Source organism: Aquarana catesbeiana, linkage group LG01 (genome assembly GCF_042186555.1).
Source record: "Aquarana catesbeiana isolate 2022-GZ linkage group LG01, ASM4218655v1, whole genome shotgun sequence".
NCBI lineage: Eukaryota > Metazoa > Chordata > Amphibia > Anura > Ranidae > Aquarana > Aquarana catesbeiana.
This window is the reverse complement of record NC_133324.1, coordinates 246,715,116-246,732,800: the sequence shown is the minus strand read 5'-3', so window position 1 is coordinate 246,732,800 and position 17,685 is coordinate 246,715,116. Positions and strand designations below refer to the sequence as shown.

Here is a 17,685-nt window from a genome sequence, read left to right as displayed (position 1 = left end):
TTTACCCATTAAAAACACTCTCCACCCCCCCTAAAAAAACAGGAATTTATTCAACTTAGAAGTCAGTATGAAATTACTCACCTTTATTCCCATTAGTTTTCTAAATTTAACATTTTGGTCTTTGTTTCCAAAATTTAGCTTTTCCCAGATTTCTGCTGACACAGATTTATCCTAAAAGGAATAAAATGTGAATCTTAAATACATCCTTAAGCAAACATCCATATTCAAAACTCATTAAAAATGTATTATTGCAAAGTTCTTCTTTATTGCTCAATTGTTAGCAGTTAGTTTTGTGCTAAATATAATACTAATCAGGCAGATGTGCAAAACATTCTGTCACAGAAACGCAACCTAACAGTACTAAAAAACACGTATTGAATCCACAGCAAAGAAACCTGGGAAAAGTTTATCAGCTGTTCACAGCGGAATCCTAATGGAAATACACAGCTGAACACTGTGTTAATTCTTAGTGACCACTTAAGGCAATACTGTCACTTGAGTAATAAAAACTAAAATTACAAAAATTGTAAAAAAATGGATACTGCTTAGGCCCCTTTCACACTTGTGCGACCTGAAAATGGCGTGATTGTGATGCGATTTTAAGCAATGCATGTGTAATCTTGTGGTCTATGACCTCAAATCGCATCAAAGTCAGACCAAAGTAGAACAGGGACTACTTTGAAGTTGCACAGATAAGAATGGTACTCATTGGAAAACATGGGGAACGACCTGTCATGCGACTCTGCAGTCCCAAGTCGCACAAGTGTGAAAGGGGCCTTAGCTGTCTGGCAGACAGGGACTCCAATCTTCACACTAGAATGGACAGCTGCCAGAATGCTTTACCTTTCCAGGAGCTGTTTGTTCCCGACTGCGGTAGGGGGCAGTGTGGTGAGGGACATACACGCAGCTCTTTTTGTTTTTTTGTAAATTTTATTTGAAGGGTATAAAACACACTTCATTAATGTCACTGTATAGCAGTTCAATGCTCTGCGCTACTGTACAGTGTCCTTCGGTTCTGTATAGCACGCTGCGAAAAAAAATGCAGCATGCTGAATTTTATTGCATGCACACTGCAGTGGAGCTCTGCATTGTAAATGGGACACACAAAAAAGACAGTAAAACGCCTGTCACTGCACTGTGTGTGTGAATTCGCCCTCGCTCTTCTGCAAAGCTTCTGTCAATGTAGATATTGGATTCTTCCAGATGTGTCAGATGCCACATTCCTCACTACGTGCTGTGGTTCTGCCCACCACAGATCTAGCGCTACAGGGCGTATCAAAGACAGCACCTGGCAGGATAAACTGCAGCGTGCAGGTAATAAACACTGTCCAAGTGTTAGCTAGTGTAGTTCTGGTGAATGCAGGCATGGATGCTAGAACACACAAGTATTGCCCTGCAAGTATTTTGCAAGATTACTTTTTTTGGCAAGAGAGAGTCACTTTAAACACAAGATGAAGTAGGCATTGAGCATACAGGTATTTTTAGTGAAGACTGGATTTTAAAACCTCACTTTTCAAATCTTATGGCACAGCAGCGAGTTTCTTGGGCAAGTACTGTTGTACTGAATCTGCTCTGTCCCATCTTAAAACAGTTTCAAAATTCACTTAAATATCGGTCTACTGCTTGCTTACAAGAATTTAAAGCAGAGTTCCCAGTAGCATAATAGCAAGTCCAGAAGCTAAATGATTCAGCACCCTTTTAAAATTGCACAAAGCTTCATGGCTGCATGTGCTTCCCAGTGGGTTTGTGGCATAACTACCAGCCATCAAAGACAGTTCCATTGAAGTGCTCATTAAAACAGTAATGTACTCTGCATTGTGGTTACATAGGAAGTCTGCCCACATCTGGATTACTGGTGAACTAAAGCAATCATGCTGCTGCTGGGCTCAGGCAACAGATTACTGCGTTAGAGATCTATATCTTAGATCACTATTTTATTCTGTTGCTAAAACATTGCATGAATTTATTAAATAATACACCGGCCACTTTATTAGGTACACCTGTTCAATTGCATAGTACCACAAAATTACTATTCAGCCAATCACACGGCAGCAACGGGGGGTGGGAATCTAGTTATGACAGGTACCCAGCTCCCACTTGCGCTCGGCCACCTAGGCGACTCAACCTCTTTCCCTCCCTGCAATCTCCTGGGACATGTCACAGGTCCCAGAAGATTGTCTGGGCACTGAGAAGGCGCAGCGCGACTTGCGCATGCGCACCTGGCTGTAAAGCCGCAAGCTGTTACAGCCGGGTGCCCACCCTTGCAATGACGGCGCCGCAGAGAGGAGCGAGGCTTCAGGCAACCGCATCGCTGGACCATGGGACAGGGGAGTGTCTGTTTATTAAAACTCAGCAGCTGTGCTTTTTATAGCTGCTGACTTTTAACCACTTCAGCCCCGGACCATTTGGCTGCCCAAAGACCAGAGCGTTTTTTGCGATTCGGCACTGCGTCGCTTTAACTGACAATTGCACGGTTGTGCGACGTGGCTCCCAAACAAAACTGACGTCCTTTTTTCCCCACAAATAGAGCTTTCTTTTGGTGGTATTTGATCACCTCTGCGGTTTTTATTTTTTGTGCTATAAACAATAAATATCCCCCAGAAATATATAAAAAAAAATTTTTTTCCTCAGTTTAGGCCGATACGTATTCTTCTACATCTTTTTCACTAGTAATGGCGGCGATCTGCGATTTTTATCGTGACTGTGACATTATGGTGGACAGATCGGACATTTCTGGCGCTATTTTGGGACCATTCACATTTATACAGCGATCAGTGTGATTAAAAATGCAAGATTACTGTGTAAATGTGACTGGTAGTGAAGGGGTTAACCACTAGGGGGTGCTGTAGGGGTTAAGTGTGTCCTAGGGAGTGATTCTAACTGTGGGGAGGCTGGGCTACGTGTGACAAGACACTGATCACCGCTCCCGATCACAGGGAGCTGTGATCAGTGTCACTAGGCAGAACGGGGAAATGCTCGTTTACATCAGCATTTCCCTGTTCTTCCTCTCTGTGAGACGATCACGGGTATACCCGCGGACATCGAGTCCGCGGGACCCGTGATCACACTCACGGAGCTCGTGGCGGGCGCGCGCCCACAATGCCGCATCTTAAAGGGCAACGTACAGGTACGTTAACATGCCTGTACGTGCCATTCTGCCGACGTATATCAGCGTGAGCCGGTCGGCAAGGGGTTAATAAGCTTAACCACTTCAGCCCCGGAGGATTTTACCCCCTTCCTGACCAGAGCACTTTTTGTGTTTCGGCACTGCATCGCTTTAACTGACAATTGCGCGGTCGTGCGACGTCGCTCCCAAACAAAATTGATGTCCTTTTTTTCCCACAAATAGAGCTTTCTTTTGGTGGTATTTGATCACCTCTGCGGTTTATTTTTTGCGCTACAAACAAAAAACTAGCGTCAATATTGAAAAAAAAAAAACCGTTATTTTTTGCTATATTAAATATCCCCCCCAAAAAAATGTATAAAAAAAATTTTTTTTCCTCAGTTTAGGCCGATACGTATTCTTTTACATATTTTTGGTAAAAAAAAAAAAAAAAAAAAAAAAAAAAATCGCAATAAGTGTTTATTGATTGGTTTGCGCAAAAGTTATAGCGTCTACAAAATAGGGGATAGTTTTATGGCATTTTTATTGATAATTTTTTTTAATTAGTAATGGCAGCGATCAGCGATTTTTATCGTGACTGCGACATTATGGCAGACAGATCGGACAATTTTGACACATTTTTGGGACCATTGGCATTAATACAGCGATCAATGCTAAAAAAATTGATTACTGTAAAAATGTCACTGGCAGTGAAGGGGTTAACCACTAGGTGGTGCTGTAGGGGTTAAGTGTGTCCTAGGGAGTGACTCTAACTGTGGGGGGAGGGGCTGTGTGTGACACATCACTGCTCCCGATTACAGGGAGCTGTGATCAGTGACAGTGTCATTCGGCAGAACGGGGAAATGCTTGTTTACATTAGTATCTCCCCATTTTTCCTCACCGTGAGACGATCACAGGTATCCCCGTGGACATCAGGTCCGCGGGACCCGCGATCATGGTCATGGAGTTTCCTGGTGGGCGCAAGCCGCCTCTTGAAGGGCAACGTACAGGTACGTTGCCCTTCTGCCGCAGTACATCTGCATGAGGCGGTCGGGAAGCAGTTAAAAACGAGTAGAACTCTGCTTTAAGTGACTTAGAACGTGGCATGGTTGTTGGTGTCAGATGGGCTGGTATGTAAAAAAAAACCTGCTGATCTAACTGGGATTTTCACACAACCATCTCTAGGGTTTACAGAGAATGGTCCAAAAACGAAAAAAAAAAAATCCAGTGAGCAGCAGTCGTGTGGACAAAAATGCCTTGATGTCAAAGGAGAATAGGCAGACTAAGTTACTGTTACCTTTCTATCATCTTGAACCAAATGACCACTCGTTACAACCAAGGTATGCAGAATACCTTCTCTGGACACACAATAAATCAAACCTTGAAACAAATGGGCTACAGCAGCAGAAGACCACACTGGGTGCCACTCCTGTCAGCTAAGAACAGGACACAGGCTACAATCCACACAGGCTGACCAAAATTGGACAATAGAGGATTAGAAAAATGTTGCCTGGTCTGAGGAGTCTCCATTTCAGCTGCGACATTCAGATGGTAGGGTCAGAATTTGGCATAAATAACATGAAAGCATGGATTCATCCTGCCTTGTATCAAGGGTTCAGGCTGGTGGCGGTATAATGGTGTGGAGGGTATTTTCTTGGCACACTTTGGGCCCCTTAGTACCAATTCAGCATCGTTTAAACGTCACAGCCTACCTGAGTATTGTTGTTGACCAGGTCCATCTTCTGATGGCTACTTCCAGCAGGATAATGCACCATCTCACAAAGCTCAAATCATCTTAAACTGGTTTCTTGAACATGACAATGAGGTCACTGTACTCCAATGGCTTCCACAGTCACCAGATTTCAATCCAATAGAGCACCTTTGGGATGTGGTGGAACGGGTGATTTGCATCATAGATGTGCAGCCGACAAATCTGCAGCAACCGCACAATGCGATCATGTGAATATGAACCAAAATCTCTGAGTAGGGCTGCAACTAACGATTATTTTCATAATCGATTCGTTGGCCGATTATTGTTTCGATTAATCGATTAATCGGTTAATAACCTTAAAAAAAAGCGTGGTGTATAATTTAGTTAATATGTAAAGTTTAAAAAAGGCAATTTGTTCCTAAATATCTTTATACGCAGGGGTAAATATAAGTAACCAACTATATGGTTAGGGAGTAAAATCTTTAATCCTCTCTGAGAATAACAGACAGAAGAGATATACTCTATATACTATTAGAGGTTGAATCTGGTAAATATCATCAGACTCAGATCAAATTTTTTTATTTAAAGAAAAAAAAAATCTAGACTGTTTTGCAGATTTTCAAACAGAACTGTAATATTATATGCTTTTCTGCAGCTTCTCCACTGAAGTGTATTGAACCAAAAAAGCACCGTTTTGCATTGAAAAAGGTCCTTGACCCTTTCCAAATACACAGCAGCTGAAAAGGCATAGATGTGAATGTTAAATGAACTGTAGTGCATTTCTGCAAAAAGCACCAAAAAACACATAGGTGGGAACCAGGCCTAAGACATTTAGTAACATAATGGAGTTAAAAAAAATAAATAAAAAAAATAGCCCTTAGTTTTTTTTACTTTGCAACAGTGAAAGTAATATTTACAGTAGAGATTATTTGCTCTTTTTGTACTTTATAGGGCTAATTTTAGCTTTTTTAACCCCATTATGTTACTGGCCGATTAATCGATTACTATTTTCATAATCGATTAATTTCATAATCGATTAGTTGTCGATTAATCGATTAGTTGTTTCGGCCCTATCTCTGAGGAATGTTTCCAACACCCTACTGAATCTATGCCATTAAGAATTAAGGCAGTTCTAAATGCAAAAGGGGTCCCACCCGATACTAACAAGGTGTACCTAAAAAAACGGCGGTGAGTGTAGTTACCTTGTATTTGAATAACCATGTTAAAATGATCTTACCCCTTCCTTTTTGCCTTGCCAAAGCTTCTTCCTCTTCTTTTCTTGCTCTGCAAACTTCATAGGATTTACAGCTGCTGGATTATAATAGCTAGGAACAGAAATGCCAGTCTCTGCCAATGCCTTTGCCTGTAAAGCAGCCATTTGTGCTGCCATTGCAATTTGAGGAGTGACCTGTGTTCCTGAGGCCAACAAAGCAGCTACATTGATAACCGATCCACCACCTGCTGCAGCAACTGCAGAGAAAAAAAAAAAAAAAAGAAAAAAGGTTATACCATGGGTTGAAAAAGATTTGTAAAACAATCACATTTAGGCATGTGAGCAGCAAGCCTTGTCATTAGGACAGACAAGTTCACATATATGTTATATTTTAACTATATTTAAAGGGTTTGTAAAAGGTTCAGATTGCTTTTACAGGCAGCGAGAGGGGACACCCCTGGGACACCCCCCCCCCCACGCAATCGAGGAGCCCGGTATCCAATCTGGTGGTGCCTCAGGGTTACCACAGAGCTGGCCATCTCTGTGGTCCTGGGAGGCCGGGAGTGACGTCCCTTCTGGTTTTGGCACATGTAAACACTGCCATTTTTTTTTTCCTGGAAAGCAGAGATCAACTTTTTTTTGTAGCTCATGTTTTCAAGTGTAGAGGGGAGATCTGGGGTCTTATAGACCCCAGTTGTCTCCATAAAGAGGATCTGTCATGCCTTATGCGCAGGGGTGTATCGACCGTGAGGCAAACAAGGAATTGGCAATAGGTGGAATCACGTGATTTTGTTCACACGATCAGCAGGTCCGGCGGCCGCGATCCACTGATCGTTCAGAGGAGAGACAGACCAAAAATATGTAACAGAATACATATCGGCCTAAATTTGATTTAACTTTTTTTTTTTTTATTGGTTATGTTTTATAGCAGAAAGTAAATATATATTTTTTTTTTCCTCAAGTGCCGGTATTTTTTTTGTTTATAGCGCTAAAAATAAAAACCGCAGCGGTGGCCAAAAAACACCAAAAGAAAGCTCTATTTGTGGGAAGAAAAAGGACATCAATTTAATTTGGGCACAGCATCGCACAACGGCGCAATTGTCAGTTAAAGTAATGCAGTGTCGTAATGCAAAAAATAGCCTGTTCATGAATCAGCAAAACCTTCCGGGGCTGAAGTGGGTAAAAAGACATTTTAAAATTTTTACCAGGTTACTGTTTTAGAGGTACAGAGGAGGTCTACTGCTAGAATTATTGCTCACGATCGTGGCAATACTTTACATGTGTGGTTTGAACACTATTTACATATGCGGCGCGACTTACGTATGCGTTTGTTTCTGCATGCAAGCATGGAGGTACAGGGGGCTTTAAATTTGTTTTTTATTTTTACTGTCCATTATTTACTTTTTGGGTTCACCTTTATTCCTATTACAAAGAATGTAAACATCCCTTGTAATAGATATAACATGTCCTTTAAGAGACACTTTGCCTTTAACAGAAAAAAATTCCTTTAACTACTTCCCGCCCGGAGGGAGTACATGGACGTCCTCCTGTTTCAGTGGTTATACTGATGGGGAATGCAACCCTCCCGCCGCCTATAAAAGTGATCTTGTGGCAAATCCATCGCTGGGATCACTTTTATCTGAAAGAGAATCGACCACAGTACAAAAGGATACCAGGGTTATGGCAGCTAGCTGCTGCCATAACAACGGTATTTTACATCAAAGTAATGATGTAAATGTACTGTGGGCGGTCAAGGGGTTAAAGCGTCGCCTATGAAGGCTTTTAAGTAACGTAGTTTGGCACCATGCCACGAGCGTGCGCAATTTTAAAGCCCAACATCTTATCTATTTACTCAGCCTAACATCTTTTATATCTTACCAAAAAAAAAAAATCGGGTTAGTGTTTTTTTCCATTAAAATTCATTAGAAAGTGTATCCCCCCCCAAAAAAAGCATTTGAAAATATTGCTGCGTATATACTGTGCGACATACAAAATTGCAACACCCACCATTTTATTCTCTAGGGCCTCCCCAAAAGTATTGGGATGCCTGCCTTTACACGCACATGAACTTAAATCGGATCCCAGTCTTAGTCCGTAGGGTTTAATATTGAGTTGGCTCACCCTATAACAGCTTCAACTCTTCTGGGAAGGCTGTCCACAAAGTTTATGAGTGTGTCTATGGGAATGTTTGACCGTTCTTCCAGAAGTGCATTTGTGAGGTCAGGCATTGATGTGGGCAAGGCCTGGCTTGCAGTCTCTGCTCTAATTCCTCCCAAAGGTATTCTATCGGATTGAGGTCAGGGCTCTGTGCAGGCCAGTCAAGTTCCTCCACCCAAAACTCGCTCATCCATGTCTTTATGGACCTCGTTTTGTGCGCTGGACCAAAAAATTTGTGAAGGGGGGATTATAGTGTGGGGTTGTTTTCCAGGGCTTGGTCTTGGCCCCTTAGTTCCAGTGAAGAGAACTCTTAAGGCGTCAGCATACCAAGACATTTTGGACAATTTCATGCTCCCAACTTTGTGGGAACAGTTTGGGGATGGCCAACATGACTGTGTACCAGTGCACAAAGCAAGATCCATAAAGACATGGATGAGCGAGTTTGGGGTGAGTCCTGACCTCAACCCGATAGAATACCTTTGGGAGAAATTAGAGCGGAGACTGCGAGCCAGGCCTTCTTGCCCACATCAGTGCCTGACCTCACAAATGTGCTTCTGGAAAAACGGTCGAACATTCCCATATAGACACACTCCTAAAACCTTGTGGAAAGACTTCCTAGAAGGTTCCCCAATACTTTTGGCAATATAGTGTAGGTGTGTGTGTGTGTGTATATATCTCTCTCTATAGATATATAGATGATGGAAAAAAAAAAAAAAAAAAAAAAAAAAAAAAGATTTTTACATGTAGGAAAAAAAAATGTCAGGATTGTTGTGGTACGAAGTTAAGTAACATGCTAGTAAATGTAAATACAATATTTCGTAGCTCATAGTACCTTTCTCACCTACAGTACTTTCTTGCTGTTTCTGCTTTTCAACCAATTCTTTTTCACGCTGTTCCTGTAGTTTTTTTGCTCTTTCCAATCTGAAAAGAAAAGATAAAAATTGTATATAAAAAACGTGGACAAAATAATTGCACTGCTAAATGATGTAGAAAAAGTATTGACGGAACAACTGTTAAGTTGAATACAGAGACATAAGCATTCACCAAGTGTGTTATAATAAGCTTTTGGAATTTCCTCCAAATTTGGAAGGTACAGTTTAAAAGACAAACTGATGAGTTATGATTCAAACACCATAAAAAAAAAAAAAAAAATAAAAAAAAAAAAAAATACAATTTTCACAGCGATTGGGCTTACAAATTGATCCACAGACCATCAAAATGCTAAACCGCAGCCAGGCACTACTTAGAACTGGAATGTAATGTAAAGGCTACCATTTCTGTAATTTAAGGAAATGTTACTTTGCATTTTGCTAATCCGTGAGTGTGCTATTAAATCACTAGCACTATATTGGAAGGTGTATAATTAATCTATGGGGAAAATTTGTTTACCACACTATAACTATACAATGCTCATTGCAAACACTCCTCAGATCCATATCTGTATACTGCATAGGCTTGTTGTCAATACATTGGCTTAGACGCGGTTTACCAATATGCTGCTTGCAGTCTGGAGCATTTCTGTTCACCGGTTCGGGTGTGAATCAAGTGTGAATTTTTACCTGAATTCGCACCTGAACCGGACCCAAAAATGCACAGGACCCTTTTCAAAACCGTACGCGTGAAAGCCAGTCACATTTACATGTTATGCGAATTGGATGCGGTTAAAAACACATTTAATTTGCATACATGTGAACCAAGTCTTACTTTAGTAAAGCCAAAAAAAATTGGCAAATGAAGACTGACTTGATAAAGTACACACTGGCAAGAACCAATACATTAGTGTAAAAAGAAAGTATTACCTTCTAGCCAAAGCTTCTTGGGCATCCATAGCTGTATTTCTCCCTCTAAAGGCTGGTGGGCTTGGTGGTGTCCGACTTCGACTCCTACTATGCCGCCTTGGTTTTTCAGGTCTCTTCTTTTTCTCCCTTGGGGAAAACAGTTGGCAATAATATAAACAGATAAGTTGCTGTTTGGGTCATCTGCCATTGGTGTGGGCACCCAACCTTTTTCTTAACTCCCCCGGCCCTGTTTCTTCTCTGCTTGTCCTAAACGATTCACAAATCACATAGGTGTGTAGCGTGCTGCAGCCCGGTGATCATGTGATCACATGTGGGCAGTCGCTATACAATAACATGATCACAATGTCATCAAAGCTGTTATGAATTCATTTATAACAGCTGTTTCCTTTGCTGCGATTGGCTGACAGCTATCACATGGTACCTGGGCCAATCACAGCACCCTGTACCATGTGATTAGCTGTAGCCAAAGATCACTAGTAATCACGGCTGTCATGAATGTAACCCATTCCTGACAGTTGAAAACATTGCTGTGTTACATTGATTTGTCGGAGGATGTGAGAGCAGGAGAACGTGGTGGCGCAGTTCTCTAATCTCATGATAGTTCCTGCTGAATTCCTCCCCTCAGCAGAGATTGAATGGCGGGGCAGGCAGTGGACGGTCCCCCCCCCCCCCCCCCATCGCGTTTGGCCGGATAGTATGAGCGTAGCTACGTGGACTGGAGGAGCCCTCGTGTGGAAGCGGGGAGGAGAGAGGTTCCTGGAGGACACGGCAGTCTGCTCCAGAGGGGGAGTGTGCAAGGCCGCAGAAGGAGAGGTGGAGAGGAAACGTGGAACTTGCTATACAGCCGGAGATTGTCTGAAAGTTGAGGCTTTCCGAACAGCGGGTCTGGATGGCCCCATGTAAGCCACGTGCAGTTAAAGCCCAGACTGTTATTCCAAGATCCTCTCCCACTTCAATGGCAGCTAAGACAGCCGGAAAGTCAGTGGTGAAATCCCAAGCTGGAGTGTCAGAAGGGACCCAAACAGTAGTAGACAAAGCGGTGGAGCTGGCTCCCTCTGGCAAGGACATTATGGCAGCTATTAAAACATGCAGTGAGACTCACAACTAAAATTGATGCACTGGCTGTAGATATTAATATAATTAAGCATGAGTTTGATAAAGTCAAGCAAAGGATTAAAGAGATGGAAGCCTGGGTTACAAAGGTAGAAGACAATCTAAGAACAGATAACAGAGAACTGCATATTTTGAGAAAACAAGTCAGATTTTTACAGGATAGCGCAATTGACACAGAAGCCGCTTGCAGAGAAATAATATCAGCATTATAGACCTGCCAGAGCAAGTGGAGGGAGATAAACCAGCTGAATTCTCAGAGAAATTATTGATAAAATGTACTGGGACTTGCAGATATGTCTGCAACATTTGTGATTGAGAGAGCACATAGAATCTCTTATCGATCGCCAATGCCCCCCCACCCCGTTTCTTTTACGTCTGTTGCATTATAGAGACCGAGATCGTAATGCGGAAAAGACTGCAAGAGAATGGAACAAAATTTAGTCTCTTATACCCTAGTAAATTACAGGTTATTGATTACAGGCGTTTTTCTGCCTTATACATTGGTGACCTGAACAAAATCGCAGCTAAAAACGCAGTAAAATCGCGGTCTAAGGGTACAGAGATGGTGTGGTGTTGCTGCCCCGGTGATGCTTTTTTTGTTTTTAAGAGCCACATGACTCAGGTCAGTGTGGAGCTGTTTGTCTGTTTTCACTACTTATGTATAATGTCAGGTGAAAACAGTTGTTACTCTATAATATCATGGAATGTTCGAGGGTTAAATTCTAAGTTCACAGAGCGGACAAATAAATGCTGGCGATGTGGAGAATCAGAAGGTAATATGCTCCACATCTTTTGGTCATGTCGAAAGTTAGTAGATTTCTGGTCTAAAGTATGAGATACTGTAAGACAATTAACAGAGTATGACCCGGGGTCCGACCCAGCAAGATATCTTCTTCATCTTTCGGATCTCTCAAAGTGTACATATCGGAATTCTCTGGTGGCCCATCTTTTGAATGCGGCAAAGGCCTGTATCCCGGCCGTTTGGAAACAAGAATCACCCCCCTCGATCTCACTATGGCTAAAAAAAGTAGCAGATATATACGCCATGGAAAAAGGCATTGTGATTACACAGGGTAAGGTGGAGAAATTTAATGAAAAATGGAATTCATGGTCTCTTCTGGTCTGCACCAGGGATATGCACTCGGAGAGCAGGATGGGTCACTATGGGGGGGGGGGGGGGGGGAGAAGAGAGCGAGAGAACCTAAATAATGCCATAGGGAAATTTTTGTATTTGGGGTTTTTGGGTTTTTTTTTTCTTGTTTGATAATAAGCCATATGTGTCTACTAAAAACTGAATCACAATGTGCTAAGTTATACTCTGCAAATTGGAAGCAGCAATAACGATATAAAAGTTCAAACGAGCATTAATGTTTCAATATGTAAGAAAATATAATCTAATCTACAGTTGATTTTACTTCAGGAGACACATCTAGTGGGAGGGAAACTAACGACTCTTAAAAAAAAACAAAAACAAAAAAAAACAAAAACACGTGGATTCAAAAAGCTTATCACACTTCCTACTACTCCTCCTATGCGAGAGGGGAGTCAGTGTTAATGAATAAATCTTTTTATGGCTTAATAGAGAAGGTATTTACGGCTGTACAGGGAAAATACGTCATATATAATATTGGGAAAACAATGCTGGATCATCGTCGTTGGATATGGTTTGGGATGTTTTTAAAGATTATGTGCAAGGGCAATATATCTCAAACATGGCCGCGAAAAGGGATCTACACTTGCATATGATGGAAATAACTAGGTTAAAACTATATAAAAATAGACAAAATATTTTGAAAAAGGGGATAAAAGCGGGAGATTCTTGGCAAGGTTGGTGCAACAGGAACATCAGGTTACACTTATCCTAGAAATTAGGACTCCAGAAGGAGAAACGGTAGTTAATCCTGGGGATGTTTTGGAAACTTTTAAGAGGTATTATAGTTACTTATATACCTCTTACCTCCCCTCCGACTTACGCTCGGGGGAGATGTCGGGCCTTTTGGACTGGATAGCCCTCGGGTGGCTGTCAGACAGGGAGAGAGACATTGGTTAGCCCGATTACAAGTGAGGAGATCTTCAAGACTACACATACTTTTCCGAGGGGAAAAGCCCCAGGTCCTGATGGAATACCTGTTGAATTGTATATAAAATATGGGGACATTTTAGCCCCAAAATTAGCGCAAATATTCACAAGTGGGTTATCGAAAGGGACTCTTCCAGATTCAATGAGACAGGCACATATAGCCCTTATACATAAAGAAATTAAGAATCCAAAATTATGCGCTTCATATAGGCCAATAGCATTATTGAATATAGACATTAAAATATTAACATTGAGAATACATTATTTGTTAAAAACCATTATAGATTCAGACCAGACAGGATTTATGCCTCAGAAGATGATAGATAATAATCTACGTAGATTACATACTAATATACATGCTCATCATGTTAACGAGGGATCCAGAACGGTGGCCTCCTTGGATATAGAGAAGGCCTTTGATACTATCGAACGGACCTTTCTATGGGAGATACTTAGAAGAATGGGTTTCCATTAGTGTTTATTAATAGTTGGATACAAACAGTGTATAATAAACCTATGTCAGCAATTAAGCTGGGAGGAAGGCTGTCAACTTTTTTTCAGTTATATAGAGGAATGAGGCAGGGCTGCCCTCTCTGTAGACAGAGAGGAGAGGATATGATGTAATCCCTGTTGTAACAGCTCCTCCTCTTTGGCAGAATAGATGCTGCGTCTTTTGAATTACAGAGAGGACCTTCCTGAAAATTAAATTAGTCTTTTCTCTTCAATAGTAAGCAATGCCACAAATGTAATAACAGTTTAGTGTTTTGTGTAGGGCCGATCACGGAGTTCTGCTTTAAGGGCCTCAGGAAACAATAGGCCATCGGTACATCAGAATTAATCAATTTTGAAATATAGATGCCATGATTTGTAGATGCTATAACTTTGACGCAAATTAATTAATATACACTTATTTTTTTTCCCCAAAGACATGTAGCAGAATATAATTTTGTAACAGAAAGTAGAAAATAGCCTTTTTAAAAAAATTGTCAGTCTTATTTCATTTACCGCAAATACTCGAGTGTAAGCCGCATTTTTTCAGCCCATTTTTTAGGCTGAAAAACCCGCCCTCTGCTTATACTCAAGTGAATGTCAGCTGAAGAAAAAACTTTGCAAAACGGAGGCGAAAAAGGGGAGGGGCAGTCCGACTGGGTGACGCTCATGGATCGGCCCGACGCCCCTGTGAATTTCCCCTCTCTCCCATGCTGCGTCAGTGTGTGCAGCTGCGCAACAATGTCCCGCTTCCTAGACCTCCTCTTGTGATTGTCGGCACAGTGATCCAATACTAGGAATCATTGTGCCGTGTGTCATAGGAAACGGGACATCGTTACCGCGGCTGCACGGCGATTCCGATCTGACACAGCGGGACATCTCATTACCAGGAACAGGTAGGCTGGCAGGCTGTATTCTTTTAATGGGCACTGGCGCGCTGTATTCTTTTAATGGGCACTGGCAGGCTGTATTTTTTTTAATTTTTATTTTTGAAATTTACCGGTAGCTGCTGCATTTCCCACCCTAGGCTTATACTCGAGTCAATAAGTTTTTCCATTTTTTTGTAGTAAAATTAGGTGCCTCGGCTTATATTCGGGTTGGCCTATACTCGAGTATATACGGTATATCACAAAAAAATAAAAAGCCCAGTGGTGATCAAATACCACCAAATAAAAGCACTGTGTGGGGGGAAAAAATATATATACATGTGTAATTTACACTATTGCATGGCTGTGCAATTGCCAGTTAAATTAGTGCAGTGCGGAATAACACAAAATGCTCTGGTTGTGAAGGGGATAAAACCTTCTGGAGTGGAGGTGGTTAATAAACTGAGATTAAACATAAATAAATACATAAACACTTGTGTAATTATACTGTAAATAACTAAATTTATACAGGAAAAAAATTGCTTAGCGCACAAGACTTACCGGCTTTTGCTTCTATGACGGTGTCTGGATCTGGAGCGTGACCGGGGTCGTCGCTTCCTTTCTCTGCTCCTTGATCGGGATTTTTTCCTGTCACGACTCCTACTACGATGACGCCTGGAACATCATTTTTTTTAGAAAGAGAGGTGAATAAGGGCACATTTTTCTCAATACATTTACTCTTAACATCCACATACTAATGTTGAAGATAAAAATATAAGTATCCATTACTAGCAAGTCAAGACTTTTCCAACTCTTTTTCTCTGTTCTAAATTATTTGTTGACCAGAAAGAACTAAAATTGACACCATGGCTGCAACATGGAACATTTCTGACAATAAATGTGCTTAGTGGTTATAAAGTAGAAAGAATAATACCTTTCACGCGACCGGGACCTGGAATAACTTCTGCCCCTAGATGGCTTCCGATCCTTGCGGCGATGTCTTTCTTCTCCATTTTCTGATGAATTAAGTCGCTCCCTGACTTTGTCTGAATGATCTTTGTCAATGATGTCATCAGAGCGATGCTTCTTTGAAGATTTCTCTTTGGACCCATGTCTTCGACCCTGTTTTAAGAAGAAGTTGGTTCTTTCAGGAAAATAGTGCAACAAAGAGAGTTAGTATAAATGTCAAACGAGTGACATAGGCTGTGAAGTAACTTTTGTGACCTTAGTGACAAAAATAAGTCTTAAACCAAGCCTTCAAAGCTTTGTATTTCTACTGTCTGAATTACTAAAACCATAGAGAAAACTGTAGTAAGTTAAAGGCATTTTTAGGAAAACTGGAACTACCATATGCTTGGGACCCTTCCATGCAAAAAAGATAAGGTCCAAATCCCTCCTGAAGCAACTATTTGCTTAGAGCAGCCTGATGCAATAACAAATTTTGATTTGAAGTCCTGTCTGCTGACATGCAGTAATGTGTCAAACTGAACTGAAATGGTCGGAATGATAGTATGGAGTTGCCACCACTGACTAGAGTTGAAAGGTGCAGGCTCAGGGGTTGTCATCTTGGTCCCGATTTTCTTACCTAGTGAGTCATCGGATGTTTTAGATTTTCATTGGCTGCTTTCTTGTTCAAGATCAAACAACTAGTAAAAGGAAGAATGAAACCCAGAGCTTCCACCTTCAAAGCTGTCAATACCAACTCCCAAATTCTATGCCCGCAGACTTACAAAGAGTTCTCTCAGAATTTCTCCATTTTCTTGACTAAACACAAGCCTGATAAATATTTGAAGTAACAGTGGGAGGTGTGTCCTGATGTATGTTTACATAGCAGTTATTGACATTTTTCTGAGATATCTCCTTTTAATACAAAAAACAGCAAAATTACAAGACTGCTTTGATCAGAGTTTGTACCCAATTATGAAGGAGGAATATATTCTTACACACCCAAAATGTATTACCATCTATTTTCCTTCACCTGAGCTAGATATAAAATTTGACAATGCTAAAAAATACTAGTCGAATATTAGAGCACTTAATTGATCTCAGCAAGCAACATAAACACACGACATGCATCAGTTCGTGCAATATAATCTGATTAAACTCTGTGATACAGTTGCAGCACTTTCACAGTTACAAAGATGGCACTTGGATGTTGACCAAAATAAAAAATTATCAAAACCCAGGAAGAGGAGAAACAGGAAAACTGACCGTTTTAACAGTGTTTGGTGCCCCATATCTCATATACTGTTATGAAGTCATTTGGGGGGGGGGGAACGACTTATCCCTAGGCTTCATGTATTCCCATGTATTTCTACAAGATGCTGATCACCTAAATAAAACTGCTGCACGTGTTTCTTTAACGAGAAACAATACTCTTGCAAAAGTGACAATGTCACTGCAAAGACCATCCCTCACATACTCGCCTTACCGGCAAGACCCCCCCAATGCTCCTCGCAGCCATCCACAGCACCTTTTAGTACAGAGTAGCATGCGATCTCCCCCACTCCAAGACAGTGCTAGTTTCTAGCAGCTAAAATGCTAGGCTTGAGCACTGTCACATGATGGGGCCCTTGGGTGGTCAACCAGTCAATTCAGTGCTGGCTGCAAAGGAGGATGGAGGGGCAAAAGATTGCATGGACACTCATATTGCCCTATAATGACAAGGTGACATTGTCGCTAGGGAAAAGTAGGCTGGGACAAATAGAGGCTCCCACTGTATAATGCTGCTCTTGAAAACCCCAATTGCCTGGGCGTCTCACCAATTTAATATCTTCAGAACTTCCTAAGGCACTTAAATCAAGTATGGCTGCAAGATAACTAGCACTCTTGAAATAAAGTCAGCAATAGTAGCCCCTGTATTTTTCTTAGCACAGCTGCCATTATCGGACTACAGATGCAGAGGAAATTGACAAACACAAAGGCTGTTTTTTCCATGTGATAGAAATTTATGGAGGTTGAAAAACTTCATACAAAATCTTCAAACCATGCAGGCTGTCATTGCCATAGTCTCTTTTCAAAATCTGAATTGCTTAGCTGCTAAATTGGCCCTCTCACTAGTCCAGAATACGATCAAAGTTGAAGCTTTCAGACTTGTCAAGAGCCTTCATCATGTTACAGTTCAATGACCCCCAAGTATAGAGGGCCAGATTAA

At 41.3% G+C, this 17,685-nt stretch overlaps 1 protein-coding gene across 4 annotated transcripts in view; it reads right to left on the bottom strand.

The window, feature by feature from the left end:
- Positions 1-17,685, bottom strand: part of RSRC2 (arginine and serine rich coiled-coil 2) — a 37,209-nt gene that overhangs the window by 5,539 nt on the left and 13,985 nt on the right. For 2 of the 4 annotated variants that reach the window (XM_073627557.1, XM_073627574.1), the window contains exons 4-9: positions 15,466-15,653; positions 15,093-15,206; positions 9,984-10,109; positions 9,017-9,105; positions 6,052-6,284; positions 82-171 (exon numbers count right to left, since the gene is read on the bottom strand). In XM_073627557.1, coding sequence (XP_073483658.1) covers positions 82-171; positions 6,052-6,284; positions 9,017-9,105; positions 9,984-10,109; positions 15,093-15,206; positions 15,466-15,653 — 840 coding nt within the window. Of the gene's footprint in view, positions 1-81; positions 172-6,051; positions 6,285-9,016; positions 9,106-9,983; positions 10,110-15,092; positions 15,207-15,465; positions 15,676-17,685 lie in introns of all 4 variants that reach the window. The other 2 variants (XM_073627564.1, XM_073627583.1) reach the window with 2 other exon arrangements.